General features: G+C 43.6%; 1 protein-coding gene across 1 annotated transcript; it reads left to right on the top strand.

The window, feature by feature from the left end:
* The first annotated feature begins 877 nt into the window (after positions 1-877).
* Positions 878-24,269, top strand: nalf1a (NALCN channel auxiliary factor 1a). The gene is made up of 3 exons (XM_034097295.1): positions 878-2,055; positions 22,276-22,447; positions 23,971-24,269. Exons 1-3 carry the CDS (start codon positions 1,366-1,368, stop codon positions 24,267-24,269), a joined length of 1,161 nt encoding a protein of 386 aa, XP_033953186.1. The 5' UTR covers positions 878-1,365.
* The last annotated feature ends 592 nt before the right edge of the window (positions 24,270-24,861 follow it).

Genomic DNA, 24,861 nt, shown 5'->3' with positions numbered 1-24,861 from the left:
CTGTTTGCATTACTGTGCAACAATAACACTTTAGGGGGAATACAAGCATAGTGATAGATTACCTATCTCTACAATGTTAATTATCGGGCTTAAACTTAGTTAAGTGTTGGCCTTTTCCTTCAGAGAGTAGGCTCCTTTCTTTTGACGAGAGCATCTTCCCTGAGGCGGAAACCAGGTGAGGACCAACCTGTCTGACTGACAGTGTCAAGACAACAAGAATATAGGCCAACATAATGAAGCTAGCAGTCATTTTCAAAATAAAATAATCACATACATGTACAAAAACATCCTTACCTGCACACTTCTGTGACATTTCTTCTCTATAGCAGCAAACAATTCATATTATTGTTTGATCTTTATGTTTGTAGTATAAAACAAAGTAGTTGAGATTGTTATTACTGACATCATAGGCTTTAATTTTGAAGTCATAATTACAATATTTCATGTGACATTTCAGCAGGCTCCTTCTGACTTGACGCACCTTTGGTAGAGAGCGATGCGGTGACTGCGATGCGCGCGCATAACGTCAGAGATGTGGATGTTTGCAAAGGTAGAAGGTTTATGTAACACAATACCGCGTGTAAGTTGAGTTGACTTTCAAAATAAAGCATCTGACTCGACATGCAGTCAGTTGTACAAATGTCTATGCATTAAAGTTATGTTTTGGTTTCAAACTTAACAAACATTTTGTATTATTTATAATGCTGTATTAAGCTAGACTGTGTACATTTGTTAATGCACCAGTAATCTTTAAGACATTTGGTGTAATTTTATTGTTATTTTCTAGACTTTTATTTTGAACGAGACAACCAGAAATGCTGCCGGTTATCGCTGCTGACCTGACGCAGCTTCCTGCATACACACACCGTCTCTTGGCGAACATGGCGGCAACTTGACAACGGCAGCGAGATGAAGACGGTGAGAGCTTGAAAAGGAAAATAGGTCTGTTACAGGCTGTAGGCCCCTCCGCCGACATAAAGGCAGACAGCTTCGCCATGTTGGAAGAGGATAGCGCCCTTGTCCCTGCACGACCGAGGCCAGGGAAAACGTAAACGCGTCGGTGAGTGTTTCTAAAAACGGAGTCGAGGCTACGCAGAGGAGCGGAGCGGCGCGGAGCGGAGCTCAGGGCGGGCGGGAGGACAGCGGCTTCACCGGTCAGCCATGGAGGATGCGGCCCGTGGTCGCCAGCGTCTAATTTCCCATCCGGCCCACGCTCATTTTAATGGGAATTACCGCTGAACGCAAAGACACGCCGGGACAACCCACCACCTGACATTTGAGGGGAAGAAAACCCGAAGCGGACCCCACGTCAATGACTGTTGCGGCAGAGGAGCCCCCACGGTGGAGTCGGCCGGTTCCCAAAATATGACCAGGGGTGCTGGGACGTGTTGGCAGCAAGAAGATGACGACGGCTTCCAAATCTGGCTAGAGCCCCCCCGCGACAACCAAAAGCCATTCACCGACTCAGAGAGGGCGCAGAGATGGCGACTGTCCTTGGCATCTCTCTTGTTCTTAACCATCCTCCTCTCTGATCACCTGTGGTTCTGCGCCGAGGCCAAACTGACCCGGACCCGGGTCAAGTTCGCATCCTCCCACCTCCTCTCACCTCAGACCCACTCAGCACACAGCAGCCTCAGAGGAAACCCAGATGCTATTTTTATAGGAAACTCTACCAAACATTTGTGGCGGCTCGAAACTTGCCACCAGGAGGATAGTTTATCTAAAGACTGCTTTACTTTCGCAGATGCCGACCATTTGTGCGGGGGCCTTTCCGACCAAGAGGGGACGCGGGCTGTAAATATGAGCGATTTGTACCTTTCCTTTTGTAACTCCTACTCTCTACAGGATTTGTTCTACGGGTCGACAAATCCAGACAATTTGAACTGCAGCCTCGACGTGCTCGACAATGGCGACATCACCAGATGCAGCCTGTGCGTCCAGGCGTACCAACGCTACGACCAGCACGCCCAGGAGAAATACGAGGACTTTGAGCTCCTGACTCAGAAATATGAGCCGGGAGCATATTCAGTGAGGACGTGCATGGAACAGTGCAAGGTAGGCTGCAAAGGGGAAGGGGGCGGGTGGTGGGATGGATGGAGGGAAGGAGGGAGGAGGGGGTGTGGTGGCCATCTGTTGATTTGGGCCCGGATAGATGCCAGTTTTTGGTCCTCCTCCTCCTGTCGCCATGGAGACGGATGACAGATTCAAGGAGACTCCCGGGCCTCATGTTCATTCATCTCCTCATTGTGTTTAGGCCCCATGCTAATGTGCAGATGGAGGCCCTGCTAGTGTTTTCTCCCCCTGTTACTCCACGCTCTTTGACATTGAACCCCGCCTCCAGCTCTTAATCCCTCTGATCGGCTATCGATAACCCGGATAGGCTCGTAAGACTAATGCTGGAGCTTTTACAGCTTTACAACAATTTAATGAGCAGGAAGCAGGCTTGTGCCATATCGCAGTCCGCCAGGTGTTCATCATGGCCGCCCACTCCATATCGAGAGCATTTCATTAAAGTCAAGAGGTGGTTTCCCTGCCTAATGTGGCAGAAGGCTTTCTTCGCCTCGACTTGTGTTTGCTCATTAAGAGGCCCGCGCGGACAGGCCTCTCGTGCGTCTGTAGGCCCATGCTTCATGTTTGATCGCCAGGCACTGTTTACCAAGGTGGGTCAGAGTGCGCTGTGAAGGGTTTCCGGGATACTGCTGAGCCCCGGCAGCGCCATTCAGCACCGCGGAGAGCTGGGAGCTGTCCGCGGTGCTGAATGGCGCTCCATTCACAGAAGCCCTGGCCAATCCCAGATGGCCTCCATTCACCCGGCACAAACACACACACAGGCGTCAAAACGCGTCTCCAATAACGCCATCTGCCCTCTTGTACAAACCCAATGCATGTGGATAGAGGCACATGCATGTAAACTGGGCCTGGTTTACAAGGATAGCTTGCGTTTAGACAGAACCCCTGGTGTGTGTTGTATTCATCAAACAGTGATTTGATATTCTCTTCCTGTTGGATGTCTTAATCCTTGAAAAGACAACAAAGGCTTTTTATAAAAGATAATTATATTAATCACATGTTTTCATAACCTCTTATTTACATGTTTACACCAATTGTGTCCACACAGGAGCTGGAGGCTGCTCCACTTCCTTCACTTCCTAGATTGTGCTTAAAAACCTGCTTTTTATCTCACAATGCTCTTAAAGCTGTCTTTGTGTTTTTCTAAATAGCTGGATAAAGTAAAAAAACTGCAAACAAATCTATATATATAGCTTTTGCTTTAGTCAACAAGACCTTAGAAGGCATCAACTTGTGTAATGGCAACTTTTCAGGTCAACTTTTCCACATCTTGATAACCTTACATTGACTAAAGGATTAATGGAGAAAAGATGAATCGATGATAGATAATAACAATTACTTAAACCCAGGTCTGATATATCTCATAAATCACCATCACTGGAAGCTTTATATTCTCCTTCCAGTATCTCAAAACTCGCTCTGCATACAAAAACTCATGTTGAACTAGTAAAGCCTGACCTGAGCCCCTTCAGAGTCTTACTTCAAGGTTTGCCGGTTGCTCTAGAATATGCAAAAGCGATGAAAATGGCAACCAGGGAATGCAGAGTTTTTTAAAAAAAATATCCTCTCCAGCAGGTATCTGAGGAAAGCTCCCTGAGGCCTGCATGGGAGACTTCCTTCCTTTCTCCTCTGTGAACTGGAGCCACACACATGATTTCAGTCTTCCCCGCTCTCTGAGCTCACCTCTTGGCACTCGAGAGAAAACAGTCATTTAGCCAACGTGCTAATTTCTTTGAGAAATGTCCCTTCTCTATCACCTTCATGATTATAGGCTGTAAGTGTGGTCGGAAATAGCGTTGTGACTCAGGCAGTAATGCGGAGCTCTTGTTGAGTTAATGGCTACCTGCCTTGGGGAAGCCGAGCAGTTCATGTTGTGTGCCGGATCGCACGGATGTAATCTGTGTAAATAAGTGTTCAAAACCAAATATATCTCTGACATTTCCAAGTGATGGTGTTTGACATGGAGTGTAGTGTGCAGGAGGGACTCCTGTGGTCCGCAGGTGGTGCTTTGATTCCTGTAGCCTGAGGTGAAACATCACACGGTGGGCATGGCCGCGGTGCTGTTCCTCACCGTGGGTTTCTCCATCATCTGGCTCCGTAAAAACCCCGACCGATCAGACTGACAGCAGGTCGGGCTGGAAACATTTAACCCTGGGCTGACGCACTAATGCTCAGCACTTCTTTCCCTTTATTCTGAAACATTTCTGATTCATAGGAGACAATGACGCAAATGCAAAACCCCGTTTAAAAACCATGACTGTGCCTATCACCTGCGTGACTATGGTCATGCTATTGTCATAGGACTATTTATAAATTGGGCTGCTATCTTTCCCTTCTTGTGTTTTTCATTCAGAATACAATGTCTTTCTCTTTCAGAAAGGGATATACTCCCACACGTTCGATATTATTTCTTTTAAAACATAATACATATCTATAGCTCTTTTATGAGATGATTAGCAAGTGGCTTTGTGTCCCTTACCTATGCTACTGTAGCTAGCATGTTCATCCTTGCTGGTTGCCTGATTGTTGTCAACAAGGCGGCCAATACCTATATTTGGGCGATTAGGACAAGTTAGGAAAGGTGCTGTCACATGTGTACGCCCATTTTAACATGAACTGTTAAACCATTTGTTAATACCTCAAGTTGTTCTATTATCCGTGTGTTCCCTCTTTAGTCACACACATTGCTTTATAGAAATATTAAGCACTTGACAAGTTGCAGGACCTTTTTGAAAAGCAGCATTGAAATGTTAATTTGGAATATGAACGTTCTGAATTAAGCTTTGTACTTTCCAGTACAGCCCTATAATTACCTAACAAGTACGCTGCACGGTTTGTGAGAGAGGTTGGGCCAATAGGAGCCCGCAGACGGCCCCATTAGCAGGTTAAACTTGCTCGGTGTGAACTAAACACAGACCTTTTCGGGGTTTCCCACCAGATATTAGAGTTTGAGCTCTTCAGTTCTCACCTGCCATGATCGCAGCACGACACAAACATGGCGGGGTAGGCAATGGGCTGCAGGTGTCTGCCTTCCTGTGCCTCCGCAGTCATTTCTGTCATTTGTAAACTTGAACGACTCAGCACCTGGCCAAGTAATCATGCAGTCTAGGAGCTATCTGCTTAATACTCTATTATTACGTCTCCTTCCTTGACCCTCTGTGACTCCTGCTACTACTACCAACCTCCTCTTTCCTGCCGTCACTATCATTTCGAACACAATCACCGATTCATCCGTTGAAATCCGTCTCCTCCCACCCTCCAGGTCCAATTGAATGTCTAATCTTAGCCGGTGTTGTGTGCGAGCGGAAAGGAGGACAGCTTCGTCCCTCTTTAGATCCTTGTCAACCGCACACATCTGCATTGATCGGCGCTCCTTTTGAGCCGGAGGGACGGGTGGCAGCAATACCAAGAGGTTGATCCCTATTGATCACACCGAGCCCTCCGTGTTCACTCGTCGTTCCTTTGATAGTGGGCGGCTCCTCCGCCTGAATAGGCCAGTGAAGACATCATGTTTGATTGTGCCAGAGACCTGTGTGTCTGCTTTAGATATAGTTATGGTTTAAAGTGAAACCCTCTTCATCCATTACCTGGCTTGTTACAATCTGGACAGTTCTGCAATCGAGCCGCAAATGATGTGTAACAACAAGGATATCGTTCTCACTTGGGGGGCCATGAAAGAAAATGTAAACACAGATGGAAGTAATGCGTTCGTTTTATAGGGTTTGGGAAAGGCTGGAGCTCCTCATTTTTGTTGGATGAACACATCTGTCCTTTTAAAGTTCAACAGTTTGGGCTGCAACAGTATTGATTTACAATTTGTTTTGACAGCATGGCATACGCTGAAATATCTCAGCAAATATTCAATATGTTGCCGTGGAATTTGGAAAAGATATACATGTGACCTTTAGGATAATATGTAAGTCAACACATGACCTTTGCTCTATCGCCATAGACTGAGTATTAGAAGTTGACAGTGTGGCTTCACTTAGCTTGGCTTTGATAGCCTCATGTTTGGTGTGTGAGCAACACCCTAAAGCATACCCGTCTTTATCGTCTCTCTCACTCTAAATGGGACCATCATTCTCAAAAGGAACATTGCTCTGTATCGAAGAACATTTCAAACTATCCACAGAGACCAATTAAAGAAGTGGGGTCGTTTTCGAATAGACTTTCTGACAAATGCTAGCATGCTAACCTGCTAAATGAACATGGATGGCACATTAAAAAAACCTGCTACACCTCTGCATGTTAGCATAGTGATGCTAGCACTTAGCTCAAATCATTCAGAGTCTCTTAAAGGCTGTAGACCTTTAGTCCTGATACACTTTAAGTAGGTTACTGCTGGGCATTTTTTCAGAATAAAATACAAATAAATGATAAATCCAAGTACACTGGTGTGACATTTGGTCAAAAATGTTGTTGTAAAATCAGTATGTAGCTCATAATGCTTTCATTTCGAGGGCCAATATTGCCGTGTATACCCATCAGTTGTATCAGCGTATTCTTTGTATACCAGTCTTTTGTGTGTGTACATGCAGTGATTATGAAGGTTCACAGAGGGAAAGTGGCTCATACGGGCACCACTGTAGCTTTGATTTGCTCCCTCGCTCATCCCACAGTCCCTCCTACTTGACAACAAGACACAGACTCTCTCATCCCCAAATCTATCAGTTATCTAACAGCACCAATGTGGTTTATCTCATCTACATGAATATCCTGTGATCATCACCCGTGCTTCTTTAAAATCGCTGCCTTTGTCAGCCTTTTATTCATTATTCATATTAGCCGGCGCTGTGTGTCCGCTACAGTCTCACAGAGGCTCGCGTGCATTCACGAACACGACAGATTGTTGCACTGCTTTGTTCGACCATCCAGGTTGAACACGGAAGCGCTCACATGTGTTATTTCCGCCATTGTGTCTTCCTGCGGCGGTTGTGAATGCTGACCTTGGAGAGGGGTTTTGTCCCACGACAAAACGACAGCCCTTTTATGAATGGACTGATCCCTGAGCAGCATGTTAATGAGGCCGGGCGGGGGGCGGGGGGGCTATGGCTGCTGCAGTGCACGGCAGCGCTTCCATATTGTTTTAACTGTGAAGTAGATCTGATCACATGGAAGCAGTGGGGGAGAGAAGGGGGTTAAAGTGGGCTACCCAATGAATAGGCCTCATTTAACCTGTGTGGCATCCATTATAGGTGATACGGGGAGTCAGTACTATGGCATACAGTAATGTTGTCAATCAAAGGGGGAGATTGTAATTAGAGCTACATCATCTCTGTGTAACGGATTGATTCCATTTATTAAACTAATGGCATTCCCATCAGCCCCAGCTGTACTCTATGTTTAGTGCTAATTAGCAAATGTTAGCTAACGCAGATGGGACACATGGTAAACGTTGTACATGCTAAACAGCACAGGCAATGTGAGAATGTTTGCATGATGACATTAGCATGTAGCTAAAAGCCCTGTGTGTTGAGCTGTAGACTCTTATCACAAGAACGCTACCAGCATTTATGTGCTATTTCTCTTAAAACTATTTACACATTTACACAAAGTTGTGTTTGTTTCTATTATATATTTAGAAATCTATGTATTTTTATTTTAACTAAATGAACGTTAATGACGGCGCTCTAGAGATGTAGCATTCCATAAAGTCGGCCAAAACTGAAGCAGAAAAACGTAATTTCTCATAATGCTACGCAGTGTTTTTGTTTTGTTAGACTGCCCTGACTGGGAAATTTACACATATTTAAAACTCCAACTCCAAGCGGTTCTCTTGAGCAATAATAACAATGTAATTATAGTCAAAAATATTCATTACTTGACTTCATGATTGTGGGTAAATTAAGATTAAAGGAATGGTATGCTCATGACACTCATTTTTAAAAAATTATCATCCGATAAAACAGACCAGTCTCTGCCAGTCTCTCTCTTTTTTTTTTTAATCCGATGACATTATCAGTGATTTTAAACTGATTATATACCGAAATAACATCAACACTGTGGGCGCCGCCATTTCCCGGACGTGACGTAATCCATGCGTTTGGTTTTCGAAGACACGTTGATCTCCATGTTATTTACTGTAGTTTCTCTCTTCAAATATGCCTCACTGTATCGCGAAATATTGCCATAATTCGGATAGGAACAATCCACGGAATGCTCGGTTCCATCTGTTGCCAAAAGGTAAGCATAAGAAGTACATTCGGAGGCAGTGGCTAGCGAAATGTGGCCGGCCCGAACCGAGAGATTTACAGGCTCATGTATGCAGCGAACATTTCACATTTCCGGACGACTACTCTGAGAGTATGATCAAACATAACATGGGATTTAAAGAACAACCATTACTCAATTGAGATGCAGTACCATCGGTCTTTCTGGTGTCATCACCGACCAGGACACCAGTTCGGCCAGTAGAGAAATCGCCCTCTGCAAGTGTGAAGCGACGGAGGAGCAGAAGTAGTGCTCGGAGTAAGAATAAGGTATGTTATAGCGCATTTCCATTGCAGCGGCTAGCCCCGTTTTAACGTCCAGGACAGGACAGTTTTTGGTGGCCTTTCCATATAGCGTAGTACCGACTAGTGTGTATTTCCCCCCAGTTTTTCCGGCCCCATAAAATCGTGATTCTATGGCCAGGGACAACGAAGCTGAGTATGCTAAACTAGAGAGGGAATCGCTAGCAAGGGTGGTACTACATGCATACATATAGTATCTTATATCATCTTCCCATTATACACACATGCATTTTCAAACATTTGGACTACCTATGTTGCAAATGTATTATCTTTTCAATTTACACACGGCATCTATTGCACATCTGTCCGTCCTGGGAGAGGGATCCCTCCTCTGTTGCTCTCCCTGAGGTTTCTCCCATGTTCCCTTTAAACTGTGGGTTTTCTTCGGAAGTTTTTCCTTGTACGATGTGAGGGTCTTAGGACAGAGGGTGTCGTATTGTCATACTGATATGTATGGCTGAATTCCCCCATCCAATCTCTTCACATTGGTCAAAACTTGTTCCTCTGCTGACGAGTCCGAACTGAAATACTCCACCATGTTTCCGTGTGTTGACAAAGTGAACGCATGGATGACGTCACGACCATCACGTGACTACTGAAAATGGCAAACATGGCGGCGGCCAGACGGAATATACAGGTCTTGATAAAAAAGAGCTATAAAATCATTATTTACCGGGGAATATCGCTGATTTCTTCAGCGTATGGTTTAAACATAACGTTTCACTAAATACTGAAGTTTTGATTAATTATCTAATGAGTGGACCATTCCTTTAAGGATGTTTATTTCCTCAGGGTCAGACTAATACCGTAATTATTTTATGGGCATGACATCAATTAGACTAACAGTCCTACTGTCTGCGTTAGTGTTTGAATGGATTATATTTACAGGGGCAGATATAAGCCTGAATGCATTCCCTAGCCTCTGTTTGCAATTTCCATCCATTTTAATATTTAGGAAAAGTATAAAATGCAGGTGTAGGGTGGAGGCTTGTGTCCATTACCCATATCTGGTGGCGTCGGATATGGAAAGTGATGACTAGGCTGCCTTCACATGATCAAATCTAAATTCCCCAACACATGGCACTAATAGGATTATGTGACATCCCCTTACTTCCCAGTATGGTACCTCTCTCTTCATTTTTCCAACCAGGTCTGCATGTGAAGTACACAGTGGACTAGGTAAAAGGTTGGAATCCCTGTTAAGCTCTGTGTAGCCCATTAGGATGATTGAGGATGATGTTCGTCCCGGTAAATGAATTGTCAGTCACTGGACATGCGTTTTGTTTATGAAAGCGGAGAATATCATACAGTAACGTCCATTAAATCACTCAGTGTGCGCTTCGGTCTTATGCAATACGCTGATGTATAATAGGACAGTGAATTAAATATATTGTGATGTTTTATTTAAACACTGACTTGAAACTAAGGGAGAAAATTCAAAAGAATATTATAAAGTAATATTCAATTTTCAGGTCACATCAGAAACAGGCTAACTTATTCGCTTCTTTCGCCGCACTACAGGCTTGTGACTTTTGAGCTTTTTGAGCTAGCTAGCTTGCTAACTGTCAGTAAGATAGCTTGTTTTACACTTCGTTTGCATAGCTCTCCTGTCTTATGTGTCTGTTTGGGAGCATTTTAGGCTCCACTCTAAGGAGGAGATTAATTATAGGTGACTGCTGCAACACAGATAATAAGCTCCAGGCTTCCCCCTGTTTGGACTTTAAAGGTCAGTGCTGTAAAGACAGTTTGTTATTGGTCACTGGCAAGACTTTGGTGAAGTCAGGGTTCACCAAAGTGATTTTAGAGTTTCAATTGAAATGAATTGACTTACCTGTGGAAGGTTGACTTTTCTATCCAGCTTCTGGCCATTGTCACGAGATGTTTCCCACCTGTTAACTGTTTTGCTATCCATTGCCTTGGCAGAGATAGGAGTCTAAACACCACATTAGTTACAATGACCTGCTACCTGCTTCTGATGATCTCCAGTGGTGTTGTTCTGGAGATCTTTGTAAGACAGCAAGAGAGGTGAAACCCTTATCAGACCAACTAGATACAGTCCATTCCTGATGTTGCTTTCCTCTCCAAATCCTCACATCTCAGCTGCTATGACAAGAAGCAGCACTTTGAGGACATTTCCCTCAGTGTCCAGTCCAACAGGAGATGTTCAGTCTGGACCCTCCGTTCTACTCGATGCTCTTTAACACTGAGAAACAGCCCCTCTCTCGTCCCAGAGATGTTAGAAAAGTTCTCAAGGCCGCGGTGTTGGCCTGTTGGCCGTTTGACTCTCAGTTTCTCCTTGTGTATGAATGATACATTCCTGGACAGCTTTTATTAACATTTCTGAAGTATAATATACCAAAGTGTTATTCCATACTGAATTATGGCCACAATTTCAACTCATTCTCCTTTTTTTGGGAAATAAACACTACTATACCACCTGTGAATGAACGATAACGACAGCCTCACTCTTTCTCCGGCAGTGGCAGACGAATGTTCCCACTGACAGTGTCTTGACCAGTTATCTGCCCTCCGTCGCTCACACAGTGATCTTTCACATTTTCACCCCTCGTAAAGCCAATAAATCTATATGCTAATGCCCCCCACTCTAAGGCCTTTCATCCCCCTCATTCCTTCACTGTCATCACTTGCTAATGATCGTCATTTACCTTGAGTAGTGATAAGTAGTAACGTTGTTCCGCTCGTCATTGGAACATGGCGGTCTATAAACAGACTGAAAAGACATGCTGAAAAAGATTTGAATTATTGTTTGAAACGATTGACCAACCTTATTTTGTTGCAGATGAAAGCTAGTGCTCACACATTGTGATTGTATAATGTGTGGACTACTTTAAATGCAGGTTTATGTCAGTGTAATGTGATTGAGGCTGAGGATAGTGCAGCTGAGCCCAGTCCAGTTGATTCAGTTCTTTTATGTCAAAGCCCCACTCAGCATTTATCTGGTTTGTGTTTATCTTGAAGTGACATCTGGTTGCCGTTCAGTCAATATTTCTTGCGTTCAGGTCGAGCCTCCTGCAGTCAGCCGGCTCTGCATCGATAGAGAAAGTAGAGCCACCCTGACCTATCCAGCAGCCCCCTCCCCGAGCTGATCCAGCCCAGAATGAATTCCTCAAACCTTTCGGAGAGGAGAGCTGCAGAGCTGGAGCCGTGCCAACAGGAATCCAGCGACCAGAGGACAGCTCTATCTGCTCCACATGAAACCAAACCTGGGAAACAACCTTGTATCAGGAGAACAATCCTTACCTGTTTTCTAACCACTCATCGCGAAAACAAATCCTGCCATTCACATTCATGGCCATGTTTACTCAGAACTCATCTTCGGGGAAATGACATGTCCTGACAGGCAGATCCATGCTCTGACGCCCGTAAATCCGCTTCCTCGACAGGGCATTTCCTGTTAAAGGGTTCAGGGTTTCTGGAAGCCTCTGGAAGCCTGTCAATAGCATTGATGGATCGCTAACCAAGCATCACCCGCCGTGAATGTGCGTCTTCCTGTTATGTGTGGATCAGGTGCTGATTTTTAAGATGTTATGGACAAACTTCTAAGGCTAATCCTGTAAAACACAAAAAAGGCGTTTTAACCTGAAAATCAACCCGACACATTGCATTTTCAACACTACTATTATACGGGGATGTCCCTGGTTTATTTAGCTGAGGAGCAGCCACTGTGGCCACATGCATGAATTAAAGGAGTGGGCATGTAGTGTAACAGCAGCCCCAGCTGTGCAGAATGTCAATAGCATTGATGGATCACTAACTAAGGCCTCAGTTCACTGTTCTACTTTGCTTCCGAGAATTGACATGGCTCTCCTTTTTTCTGTAACTGTTTGCACTATGAACATTTATTTATAGCTATTCACAGAAAAGAACGTTCAATTGCACACTGCACATTTTCAGGTGCTTGTGATTAATAAGTGTTCTATTTAATTAGAATAACAGATACAGTTCCATATTATCAAAATGTAACAAAAACAACAATGTTTTGGCTATATTAACAGACATTTAACTAGATTGTATTAATACAAAACAGACTATAAGGGAACACCTTTCTAGTGTTAAAACATTTACATTTTCAAGTGCACCTGGAGGGAAATAATGACTAAGAGGTGCCATTCAAAATGCAGGCAAATCTTTAAGTTAATATGTTTACATTGATTATATTGATGATTGTGTCGCTACATTAGTTGAATGTTTGGCCTCATGGTTGTTATATAGCCTCTTGTATACATTGCAATGTATGCGAGATGTTGTTTCTATGAAATTATTTTGAAAGTGTAGAAAAATGTATATTTTAAAATGAATTTCAAGGATTGTGCATCTGGGGTAGAGGTCTGAGCTCTCTAGGGCTTTCTAGTGAGCATGTGCATTTTACTAACATCCGAGTAAGGCAAGCTATTTTTACACCACAAACTCACAAGTTTGTCTCAAAGGGCTTCACATACAGGGAATTCGCTGGATTACATCATATCCTGTGAATGTGTACGAAGGCCAACATGTTAGTGTTCGAAAATGGATTTGTGGATAGCATTGATTTCTTTAGTTTCAGCCAGCCAATACCGTGTCAGGTGTCCTCCATCTCAGCATCAACTATGGCAGAGACCTCCTTCCAGTTTGAATCCCTCAGGCCATTGCTTGCCAGAGTTTCCATTCAGGAACGACCATGTTAAACTCTGTCAAACGTGTTGCCCCCGCTTCTCCCAGAGACCCCTCGTTGGTAGACGATGACTCGGTGAACCTACAAACAAGGCTTGCTCCGAGATTGCAAACCGTGTAATTGGATGGAAACGCTCTGCCTCGGAGTGTCATCTTCCAGAAGCGCACATACGGCGCCTGGCAGCGTTACATCACAGGGGAATGGGATGTAATAAGTGCGGACATCAATGCAGGAAGACAGACCCCCGCATGGATCCCTGTCCTGTGGATTATCCCGGGGTTGCGTCAGGGACCCAAGGCGGCCATTGGGATTTGAGTTGTGGGTGCATCAAAGTCCTGTCAACAACATTCTGTCAGTGCTTCTTTCATGTGAAGTGGGTAGATGCATATTTTTGCAGGATATTACAGAGCTAAAATAAAATGTACCAGACAAAGAAAATAGTCCAGGTAGAGTGGCTTCCTGTCCTCCTGTGATTTGTGAGTGGCAATGATCTGTGTCATTCAGCCTCTAACTGGGATCTCGCTCTGCAGCTGACTCATGGGCTTTTTATAGTCATTCCACTTTATAGCCTCTGTATGTGTGACACCGTCCTGCTGGGAAGAGAGAGTGTTGATACTCAGAGGCGCGCTGAGTTATTTTACACACCTGGCTGTTTAAACCAACAGTTTACGCTCAGAGATAAACCTGCGCCTTAAGATTTTAGCTTGAACTACTTTTTATTTTGATGCTACATCCCTGCACCTACATAAGACATCATTGTGGCTTAATGGCATTCATACACACATTTTACTGAAAGCTTTTAGATCTATTTACAGACAGTTAAAGGACAGTAAAGCAACAACTCTGACATATAATGCTATAGAAATGTAAGTTTTTGAAGTACAAGTATTATATTTCAACTATCGCAATATGTAGCTGGTGCCGTCACTGTCAGGTTAGCTCATCACAACGTCATTATGAGGTTCATAACACCAATATTTTCAAAGTTGTAGGTTTAAAACTCAACTTAAAGAAAGTTTGATGATTAAAATAATTCTAAAAGTCTCTAACTAGAAACACATCTTGCATAATTAGTATATTTATTTAGTGTAATTTAATATTCCATCTGTTTATTGTAGTTGTATAATCTTGACACGTGTAAAGCACTTTTTTTTCATTGGTCCCAATACAGTTATCAATGGAAGGACAATTTCAAATGATCGCTATAAGTTGTTATAAGTGCGTTTTTCAAATGACAACAGGCGATTGATGTCACGATCTGTCTGTGTTTTGTTTTGTCTTTTTCTGTCTTTGGTTTCCTGTTTTATTTTGAAAAGTCTTCACCCCCTGTCTTGCCTGTTGCTTTCTGTCTGTGTCTGATTACCCGATTGTGTTCACCTTGTGCCCCTGTGTTGTCTCCTCCCTCCTCACCTGTCTCTTGTTTCTTTGATTAGTCTTGTGTGTATTTCAGTTCTGGTTTTTCTGTCTGTCTTTGTTAGTTCCTTCTGTCAGGGGTTGAGTGAAGCAGGCAGGACCCAAATGCAGATTACACAGGAAATACCTTTATTTCAAGGTTTTACACGGTGACAAACAGAACACTACCCCGTGAACACAGACAAACAAGGAACTAACAAAGACAGACAGAAAAACCAGAACTTAAATACACACAAGACTAATCAAAGAAACAAGAGACAGGTGAGGAGGGAGGAGACAACACAGGGGCACAAGGTGAACAGGGCAATCAGACAGGAGGGAACACAGACAGAAAGCAACAGGCAAGACAGGGGGTGAAGACTTTTCAAAATAAAACAGGAAACCAAAGACAGAAAAAGACAAGACCAAACAAAACACAGACAGATCGTGACAATTGAATTCAAGTTGTAACAGATAAATACAGATTAAACGTGTGTATAGACAGTTCTGGTTGTTGCTGAGTGTTTCTTCAATGATGTTATGTTGCAACTGCTGCTTAGAGTCATTGTAGTTTGACATTTTCCTCAAGCGGTTGTAATTTCGCTACTGAATGAATATCGAGCAAACGCTTACATTGCTCTGCTGCCTAGTGCTGCCTCTTGTCTGCACACAAGCTCTCCCACAGTCCTCTTTGTGTCGGATGACAGGCATGTGAATGGGACTGGCGAGGGGAAAGCCCTGCGCCACGGCGAGGCCAAATGGAGGAAGCACGGCTTTGCATGTCAGATTTACAGGAGCTGTCAGCCTGAGACAACCGCTGCCTGTGAACGGATGCTGGTGGAATCACAAACCTGACCTGCTTTTACAACACAATAGACACTGCAATGGGGGGGTTATCGGTCTGAGCCCAACTGCGGATCTCCCCGAAGCCAAACGGAGAGAAATGCTTTGTAGTATTAAACAAGGGTCATCCAGTTACATCATAAACGTGATGTTTCTCCGTCTGCTGTTGCAAATGTATATTATATTGAGCACCATAATAGCTCAGTAATTCTCCTCATCCTTAGCACAGCTTGCTACCTGCCGTTTGCAACATCAGTATATTATGAAATAGTGTGTGTGTGTGTGTGTGTGTGTCCCACACACACTCCCTGTTGAGACACGGTTGCTTTCTGCTCTCAGGTTGATTGATGCTTCATGACAGCACACAAGCAAACCCCTAGCCTGAAGGATGCACGTTCTTACAACCAATTATTTCATGTGCAAGCCAGACTTAAAGCATTTTAACTAAAGGGAAATAAAAATTCATGTTTGATACGAATTAAGCATGTATATATTCAGTGTTAGTTATTTGGTCCTGGTAGTTGTGGTTGCTTAGTCCCATCTGTGAACACTTTACGTCACCTGTTGACTACATAAGTTCTATGTTGTGATTCAAGTGTTGGAGTACTGTTCATAGAGCTTAAGCTACTCATTGCTGCATGATTCGACAGCCAGGCATGTGCTATCACTTCAACTGCAACCATAACAAAGAGACAGCTAACCCTAGCTTTAACCATAGCTTCTATAATGTTTATCCACATCAACACTAGCCGTGTGAGCTCTCAATGACTCAGCAAACGTTTAGATGACAACAAGTGTAGAGAATTAGTGCTAACTTTAGCAAGCAAAGCTAATTAGCTTCCACTTTTAAGTTGTAGTATGCCACTGTAGCAGCAGCGTTGACACAAGCCAGGCTAACTAGCTTCCACTTTTGAGTTGTAGTAGGCTACTTTACTAACAGGTTAGACTGTTAGTAAAGTTATGTTAACTAGCTTTCACTTGAAAATACTAGCAGTTTGCATTAAAGCTATGCTAACTTTGCTTCTTTGGAGTTGTAGTAGCATAGTATGTTCCTCTCAGGCTAGGCTACCTATCTTCTACTTACAGTGGCTTCCACTCAAGCTAGGGTCACTACTAGCGCTATCTTTCTGCTTAAAGGGGACCTATCATGCAAAATGCACTTTTTGATGTCTTTTATACATAAATATGTGTCCCCGGTGCGTCGGAGAACTCACGCAGCGTCAGAAAATAAAACCCTCTCTCTTTTCCTCCGTACCGAAATCTCTAAAAACGGGGCTACAACGGAGCTGGTCCAGATTTGCGTCCGATATGACGTAATATCTGAAATGTAGGCTGGCTTTACAACCACGGCCCAATCAGAAACGTTGCTATCAGAAACAATGCCCGACTATTTTGGACGTAATATGGTCGGTGTTTACATTAGCATCGCTAACACTCAGAGCTAACCTGTACTGGAGAGCATGTGTGTGAAGAAGCAGGAAGTAAAAAGGAACTCACCTTGTGGTATAACCGGCAAGAGAGAAAGCCTTTGAGCTCCAGACTGTTTCAGACAGAATCCTTGATAATCCATGATATGGCGTTTCATCACGGCAGCATTTAGTTTAGACAGTAGCTGCCGGGTCCCGCATGAGCTCAGACCCCTCCTTTTTTTAAGCTTTATACATAAAATCAGCACCTTTGAAACAGGAAGTGAAATAGAGGGATATGAGGCATGGCTAGAATGGGTGATCTGTTTGGTATTTTGAGCAAAACACTTCATAGACATGTTTTTTATATATTTGTATATATCTGAGACCTATGCTATTGCCTAAAAATAGCATGATAGGTGACCTTTAAAACTTAGACACTGTTCACCAGATAGGCAATATCTTTTTATATCCAAAAGCAGTAGTGTAACATTTGTTGTTGTTGTTGTTATTTCTTACAATACAAATGACATGAATTCAAACATCAACTGTATTTAAATTGTATTTAAGACCATTTGCTATAGTTTATGGTGTTTCTGGGCACAAAAATGTCACTGTTTGAAGTGAATTTACAAAATACAAGGGAAAGTAATAAGCTTTATACAGCGAACCAAGAGGAAAGATCTGACGTTCTGAGCAGTAAGCTGTGTTCGGATGGTAATAGGACTGCATGCATACAGAAAATAAGAAGCTGGCCACGGCTCGTTCATCAGTCTGCTTCTTATATAATAGTAATAATCACTGTGGTGAAATTCAGATGCCAGCTCTGCTGACACTTATCTGCCAAAGCGTCAGCATTTGAATCTTAATTTTTAAATGCTATTTTTAGGCTTCAAAGCACTGGCAGAAAATGCCTTGCTGGCGTATTTTACATCTCTGTGTAAATGTCCATACAACAGATTGTATCTTTGAAATGTATGATGTGTAGGCTGAAGTAGAATCTGAAGTGAAGTGAAACGTCTTGTGTACAGGCTGGGGCTGAAATCAGCTGCAGGCATGAAGCCCCGGTGGAAATGGACGCCAGCTTGGTGTCTTTCCTGTTTGTGTCTCTGGGCTTCAGGACATCGTTTAAAGCAGACTAAGCTGCATGGCGACAGAGGCTTTTTGAGTGCCAGGTTCCCATTCACACTGATCACACATTAGACTGATCAAATCAGACTCCAGGCCTGCTTCCTCACTAACTCAATTTGCTCTCATACGCTTCCCTTTTCACGCTGAGCACAAGCACGCACACATTTACACACACATAGACCCGGTTGCACGCTTAAACATGTGCACACACTAACAGAAAACCAACAGAGAGTGGGGCAGTACCCATTGAGCTCTAATGAAAAGCAGAAAAAGCCGTTACCTTGGCAACTGCCAGCACACATCTTCAGGAGGACCCAGATTTCCTGTCTGACTGCGATCGTATTGTTTTGGTTCTCTTTTGATAGCCGCAGCATCCCTAGACAGATTATCTTGCGGCTGGCAAGAATTTATGCTAAATCATCGGGAATTAAACATCAGCCATTTGCGCAGACAGGAAGTCGCCACACTAGAAAATCCCCAGCCGTGGATTAAACACCTCCACAGTACACCTAAAGTCTTAAAGCACACATGTAATCAATGATCTGAGTGATTTGATCTGGGTCTTCTTGAGCCCGTTTCTCTACACACAGTCAGCTGTAGAGCGAGACCACCGCTGCCAAAGCAGAGGATCATGGGAATAAAGCTGTCAGTGCAATTTATCTACATTACCCTGTAACATACAAAGACGTTTTTTACCCTGCACTATGAACATACTATGAAGATCAATCAAGGGGTTCAAATCCACACAGTGTTGACCTTTTTTGTGAAGGATGAATGTATTTCCTGGGAAACAGCGTTAACCCCTAAAGCACACTGTATTCTTCCCTGCCCCTGTATCAACAGGAAGTCATGCGTGTCTGCAATTTATTTGATTTTGCAAAGCATTTGTGTCCTTACTGTTCCCATCATTACCATTCCCATCACCATCAACATCAACATAATCAGATTATTATAATTATTATAATTGCCTGTGCAGTGTTTGTTGTCTTTGGATGGCGGGCTAAACAGGACACACATCAGACCCCATGTTATTTAACGGAAAATGGAAGGATGGACGGAGGAGGAGAACATTTACCTTTTTTAAAAGTCGTTTGGAGTTACTGGAAACATGTTGACACTTTAAAACCACGATGACAACCCAACCTCCAAGCTATAGTTGTTCCTCTGTGGTTAAATAACAAAGGGGATCATTTACTGTGTGCAGTGTGTTCTCTGCTGTGCCGTCTCCTTGACGTTTGCGTAGGTGGCTCTCATCATTGCCCATGCTAACTGTTAGCAACAGACAAGAAATGTAGCTTGCACTGTCAAGCCACCCATACAAATTAATAATAGTTACGTTTTTTGCTGTTTATTTTCTTCAGATACCCTTTTTCAACGTACTACTGCGTATTTCAGTGCACCGATAAGCAGCACTTGAATTTAAATGATTACAGATGGGCTTTTTTATTGGTGTTAAACTCTTAATAAATATAGGCTTTAACTCCGATTGTAACTTAGTCTACAATTTTTTATTCATGAAGAATTAGGTGTTCAATGGCTTCCAAACAAGTTATTATTCCTTGTAAAATATTTCTTTTGTATGTGTAAACCTCTCAGTGTGGAACATTTTATTATCCTCCCTGTAGGTAATTACCTGATCAGCACTAATGGTTTGTTTTGTGTGTGATTCATGACTTGGAAAGGGCTGTTGTCGTCCTCTTGCTTGAATGTGTCAGGTAGTGAAATGACTCTCTTAACACCTTTCATCACTTAGCAGCGCCACATTTCCCTTTTTAATTTAAAGGATAGACCTTTCCTGTTTAACGTTCACTGAGGGCAACATGCTGCTGGTCCCACATATACAGCATTTGTGTATATTACATTACATGTCACTTGTTAGACGCTTTTATCCAAAGCGACTTACTGTGGGCAATCCCCACAGGAGCAATTTGGGGTGAAGTGTCTCAGGGACACAACGACAGGCTGACTGCAGTGGGGTTTGAACCTGTGACCTCCTCCAAATACCAACTCACAATCCACTGCACCACACGCCTCCCATGTATATGTCGACCGAAAGGGGTTACCGTATTAGCCGTTCATTTCAGTACAGAAATGCAAAAGCCAGAAAAAGAAAAAAATATTGTTACATATCATATTTAGTAATACATTTATATGCAAGATATTTTCATGTTATAACAAGATATTTTCAGACTATAACGACATGTTTTCGATAAGATGCATTATAAAGAGAAACTTTTCGTGTTAACAGTATACTCTTTATCTTGTTATTATGGGAATGTTTTACGCTTGATAACCTATATTGTGAAATAGGAAAATTAGGAAAGATAAATATCATATAGTTATAATATGTCATAATAATTTCACAAGCGATACAAGCGGCCGAGATGGGTTTTCTCCGCAGGGTGGCTGGTGTCTCCCTTAGAGATAAGGTGAGAGGTTCGGTCATCCGGGAGGGACTCGGAGTTGAGCCGCTCCTCCTTCGCGTCGAAAGAAGCCAGTTGAGGTGGTTCGGGCACCTAGTTAGGATGCCACCTGGGCGCCTCCCTAGGGAGGTGTTCCAGGCACGTCCAGCTGGGAAGAGACCAAGGGGTAGACCTAGGACCAGGTGGAGGGATTATATCTCTTCGCTGGCCTGGGAGCGCCTTGGGATCCCCCAGTCAGAGCTGGTTGATGTCGCCAGGGAAAAGAAAGTTTGGGGCTCTCTGCTGGAACTGCTACCCCCGAGACCCGACCACGGATAAGCGGGAGAAGATGGATGGATGGAATAATTTCACAATATATTGTTTTAACATTAACCTTTTAATATTCGACATGGAACAAATTGTATTTCCTTCCATACAATGGAAGCTGTTAAAGTGGTAAAGGAAGGATTCATTATCACACAAATATGAACGTGTTGTATTCAACGTTTCTACAGTGTACCTCTAGAAAATGTGGCAAATTAGCAGTTTCAGTTTAGTGCTAATTAGTTGCTTTTGTTCATTTGGAGCCTCATCTGTACCTTTGGGTTGCTACTCAGCTAGTGTTAATAGCTAACATGCTAACACGGATGGTGAACATGTTGAACAATAGCATGTTAGCCAAGCTGTGACACTAAGTACAGCCTCATAGGGCTGCTTGCAAGGCCTCTTATATTATAGTAATATTCAAAATCGCCAGCCCGCTTCTCACAATACTTTATTTAATGCTCTTTACACTTTAGTAAAGGATTATGTTAATGTGATATCCAGATAAGAGTACTGTACAGTAATATAGTCTTGTAGCTGTTCGTGTTTTTGACATCTTGATTTCCAGTAGCAGACATGGAGAAAAGTGTCATATGATTCAAATGAACAATATAGACTGATTCTTTTAACGCTCAAATGTTGTTTTTTATTGAATATACATTTTCAATTTGTCCCTCACTTTTAGAAGACACCCAGTAAACAAGGTCCTGTACTCTGCTCCATTAATCTGCAACACAAAGAGTTTTGTCTGCTCTAAAATGTGTGATTTCTTTGTTGCTTGTTTCCCTTTGTATGAACTTCATTAAGTCTCAATGTTCCTCTTTAAACCAACCAGCCCTTATTTTGTTCACAAGCGGCGTCAAAAAAAATCCCTGGTTTTTGCTCTTTGTCCCTGCTTCAGTGTTAATCCCAGTAAAAAGAAAATGACTAAGTGAATCCAGACTGTGGTTTGCCCTTGGTTCATTTTGTTTTGCTAAGCTTTCCGAGCCTCAGGCTTTGGCTATTACACGTCACCATCTGCCTCCTTATGCACATACGTCTGTGCATTCTGTGTTGCTCTCTGCCTGGGAAGCACAGCGAAGAGAACCTGGAAGAGGACAGGAACTCGAATTTGATGACGTTGTTTGGTGATTTGGAACTGCATTTTTTTCAGTAGCTCTGCAGAGAAACAATAATGGGTTAGGGTAATGAGCTATCGACTGCTTCATACACCACTTGACTAATTGATCAAATGATCTGCAGATGAAGAGCTAGTACATTTCTGCTCTTGTTTATTCGTCATTATTGTAAAAGTGATCCTGCTGCAGCAGCCTTTCATACTCCATCCCCCATAAATAAGCAACACATTCCTCTGTATTTGGCATAGTTGACTTTCTGTTAGCTCTGCAGTAGCATTGATTCAGCGTCCCAAAGGTGCAGAAAATAGTTATGTTCTATTCACACAGGAAGGCTTAAGACAAGTGTCCTCAAATGGATATTGCAGCAGCATGTAATATGTTTTTCTTCTTCGTCTCCCTCTCTAGATGGCCTATAAGCCCTGGCTGTGCGCTCAGTATTTCCCCACCACGCAGCTGTCCTGTCAGAGGAAGGTGTCTTGCCAGCAGTACTGCCTGGAGGTCCAGCAGAGCTGCCCGTTCATCCTGCCCGACAACGACGACCTGATCCACGGAGGCAGCCCCAGCTTCATCTGCACAGGTCAGAGCCCACTCTCTGTCCAGCAGCAGCAGCAGCAGCAGCAGCAGCAGCAGCAGCAGCAGCAGCAGCAGCAGGAAACATGCCTGTGCGTGGGTGTTCGTGTGGCCTTGCCTCGGAAAAAAAAAGCTCCTAATTTTAATTCAGCATTTTACGTGTGTTACTGGATGGTATTCCTCCAGGAACAAGCAGGTGAGAGGTGTTTACAAAGGCTTGCTGATGACATCTAGTGGCGAGCGCAGTAGAGGACGTTTTAACAAAGCATTGATGAAGTGAATTTGGCTCATCTCTTAAGATTTACTGCAGTTAATACAAAAGCAATCATCGAGAACTTCCCCTCGGAGGAGCTGGCTGTGTGCCAACAAACAAGGTGTCTGTAGTCCGAGCCACAGCTGAATCAGCACAGACACAGCAGAGTTAGCAGGGTGGAGCTACGCCGGAGATATGTCAGGTCATCAGTATTTCAGGGGCTAGGGGACTGGAGAGACTTTGGGAATTGTATTTATTGTTTGTTTTTCAGCTTTAAGGCTATACTGACACGGAAAACCTTCTCCAGGAGAGCAGGAGATTCCTTTGAATCACCCCTTTTGAGATCAAATAGTTTTTAATAATAATAATTTATTTTCAAAGTGCACATATCACAGCTAATCATGAATAGATCCAATGTGTCACTCATGACAACAAAGAGCATTGATAATAATTGTGATACCAAATGTAATTATATCACGTAAAGTTTGCCTGGATTTAAATGGATATTGTAATTTACTTATCAGCATTAACTGTGTTTATCTTTTATTTATCCATTGGGACTGAAAGGGAGGGCGCACAGGAAATATTAGGAACGTTTATAAAAAAAAAAAAAAATCATAATAAATGAGCCATTCATACGGCTCCTTTAAAAAAAGCACGTGGATACAGGTCGTGAAGAGGTCCATACATAAACAGTGTTTCTCCAGAACTCCTGATGAGTCTCGAGACACATCAGATCAGCCAAGCGTACCTCTGCTCTCATCACCCCCCCTCCCTAGTCATTAAAGACCAGAGGGGGGTGTGCCTCCAGCAGTCAGTCTCCCCTGCGGGTGAGTGACAGCTGGCAGGTGGAGACTTCAGAGTCAGGGCCTTACTGCGTCAGCCTCTGAGTGTCCTCGACTGTATGAGGGTTCAGCTGCGGGTCAGTGTGTCTGCTGCTCCGCCTCGTGGTCGCAGCTACACACTGAGGTGGTGTTGCTGCACCGCTGCAGGCAGAGCATCACCGCCATGCCATTAAGCTGCTCGATGCAGACGCTGTGTTTAACTGAACAGCAGTCGTTTGAATTACTCCTAACATCTCTGCTGAGGACAGTCGGTATAAGATACAATCCTACTGCTTTTGATCACTTTATTAGACCTTACCACAACAGCTGACATGTTTTAATATCAATCAAAATTCCTGCCTTATTAAAACCTATGTATTTGTATTGATATATGAAACGTTGACTCTGTTGCTTCAGATCCTCATCAGCATATTTCTGCCCTCTCCCCCTCAGGGCTCCTGGCAGATCATGTACCGGACAGCGAGGCGAACTGCTGCGACGTCCGATGGGACTCCAAAACGGACAGCCCCTCAGGCGGGACACTAAAAAGGACTGCTTCTTCCTGCCAGCCCGAGGGGGCCTCGGTCACCTCCGCTGCCACCGCGAGACTGTGCAGCGGGCGGCTGAAGATCTGCCTGCTGGCCCTCGTCCTCCTACACACTGTCATCATCATTTCAGCCTCCCATAATTCCACGTTGGTGGGCGTGGCTGCCATTTTCTCGCCAGAGGAGAGTGCTTCTAATGAGGAGTGAACTTGGGGTGCTTGCGTCGAGAGGATTATGGCTTCATTCACAAGTGGCTGCCAGTGGACAACATCTGGCCGAAGACGTGCCGGAGACGCCTCTCCATCGGCCGCCGATGAACATGAAACCATCACGGAAAGTGGGAGGGGTTTAACTGGAGCTAAGGGTGCTGGGATTTGACCACGGACCCGAAAGGGTTGATAAACCTTCCCCCCATAAAGAACTGGACCTCTTGCCACGTAAAACCTGCTCATTGTGTCTATTTCCTCCAAATGTTTTCTAGCATATTGTCCCTGTCCTCCTCTCCTTCCTTCTTTCCTACCTCCTCCCCTCCCGTGTATGGATGGCACGTCAGAGGAAAAACGGACTTTGATGAGTGTGTGCTCTCGCTCATCATTACCTTTAGATTTTTGCTGCATTTCTTTCAGGTGCCAGAATGTTTTTTGACATATCAACTGTGTTCCACTTCCTACTCTGCGTTTCTTACTACCTTGAATGTGATGTTGCTCGAGGGCCTGTCAGGACCAGCTCATCCATCACTCATTGTTTCTCTGGAAAACAAAATGTCTGTGATTCTTCTATATTCTGATGTTCCGCTTGT

Source organism: Pseudochaenichthys georgianus, chromosome 2 (assembly GCF_902827115.2).
Source record: "Pseudochaenichthys georgianus chromosome 2, fPseGeo1.2, whole genome shotgun sequence".
Taxonomy (NCBI): Eukaryota; Metazoa; Chordata; class Actinopteri; order Perciformes; family Channichthyidae; genus Pseudochaenichthys; species Pseudochaenichthys georgianus.
The sequence above is the reverse complement of the archived record's forward strand: the minus strand, read 5'-3'. Positions and strand labels throughout refer to the sequence as shown.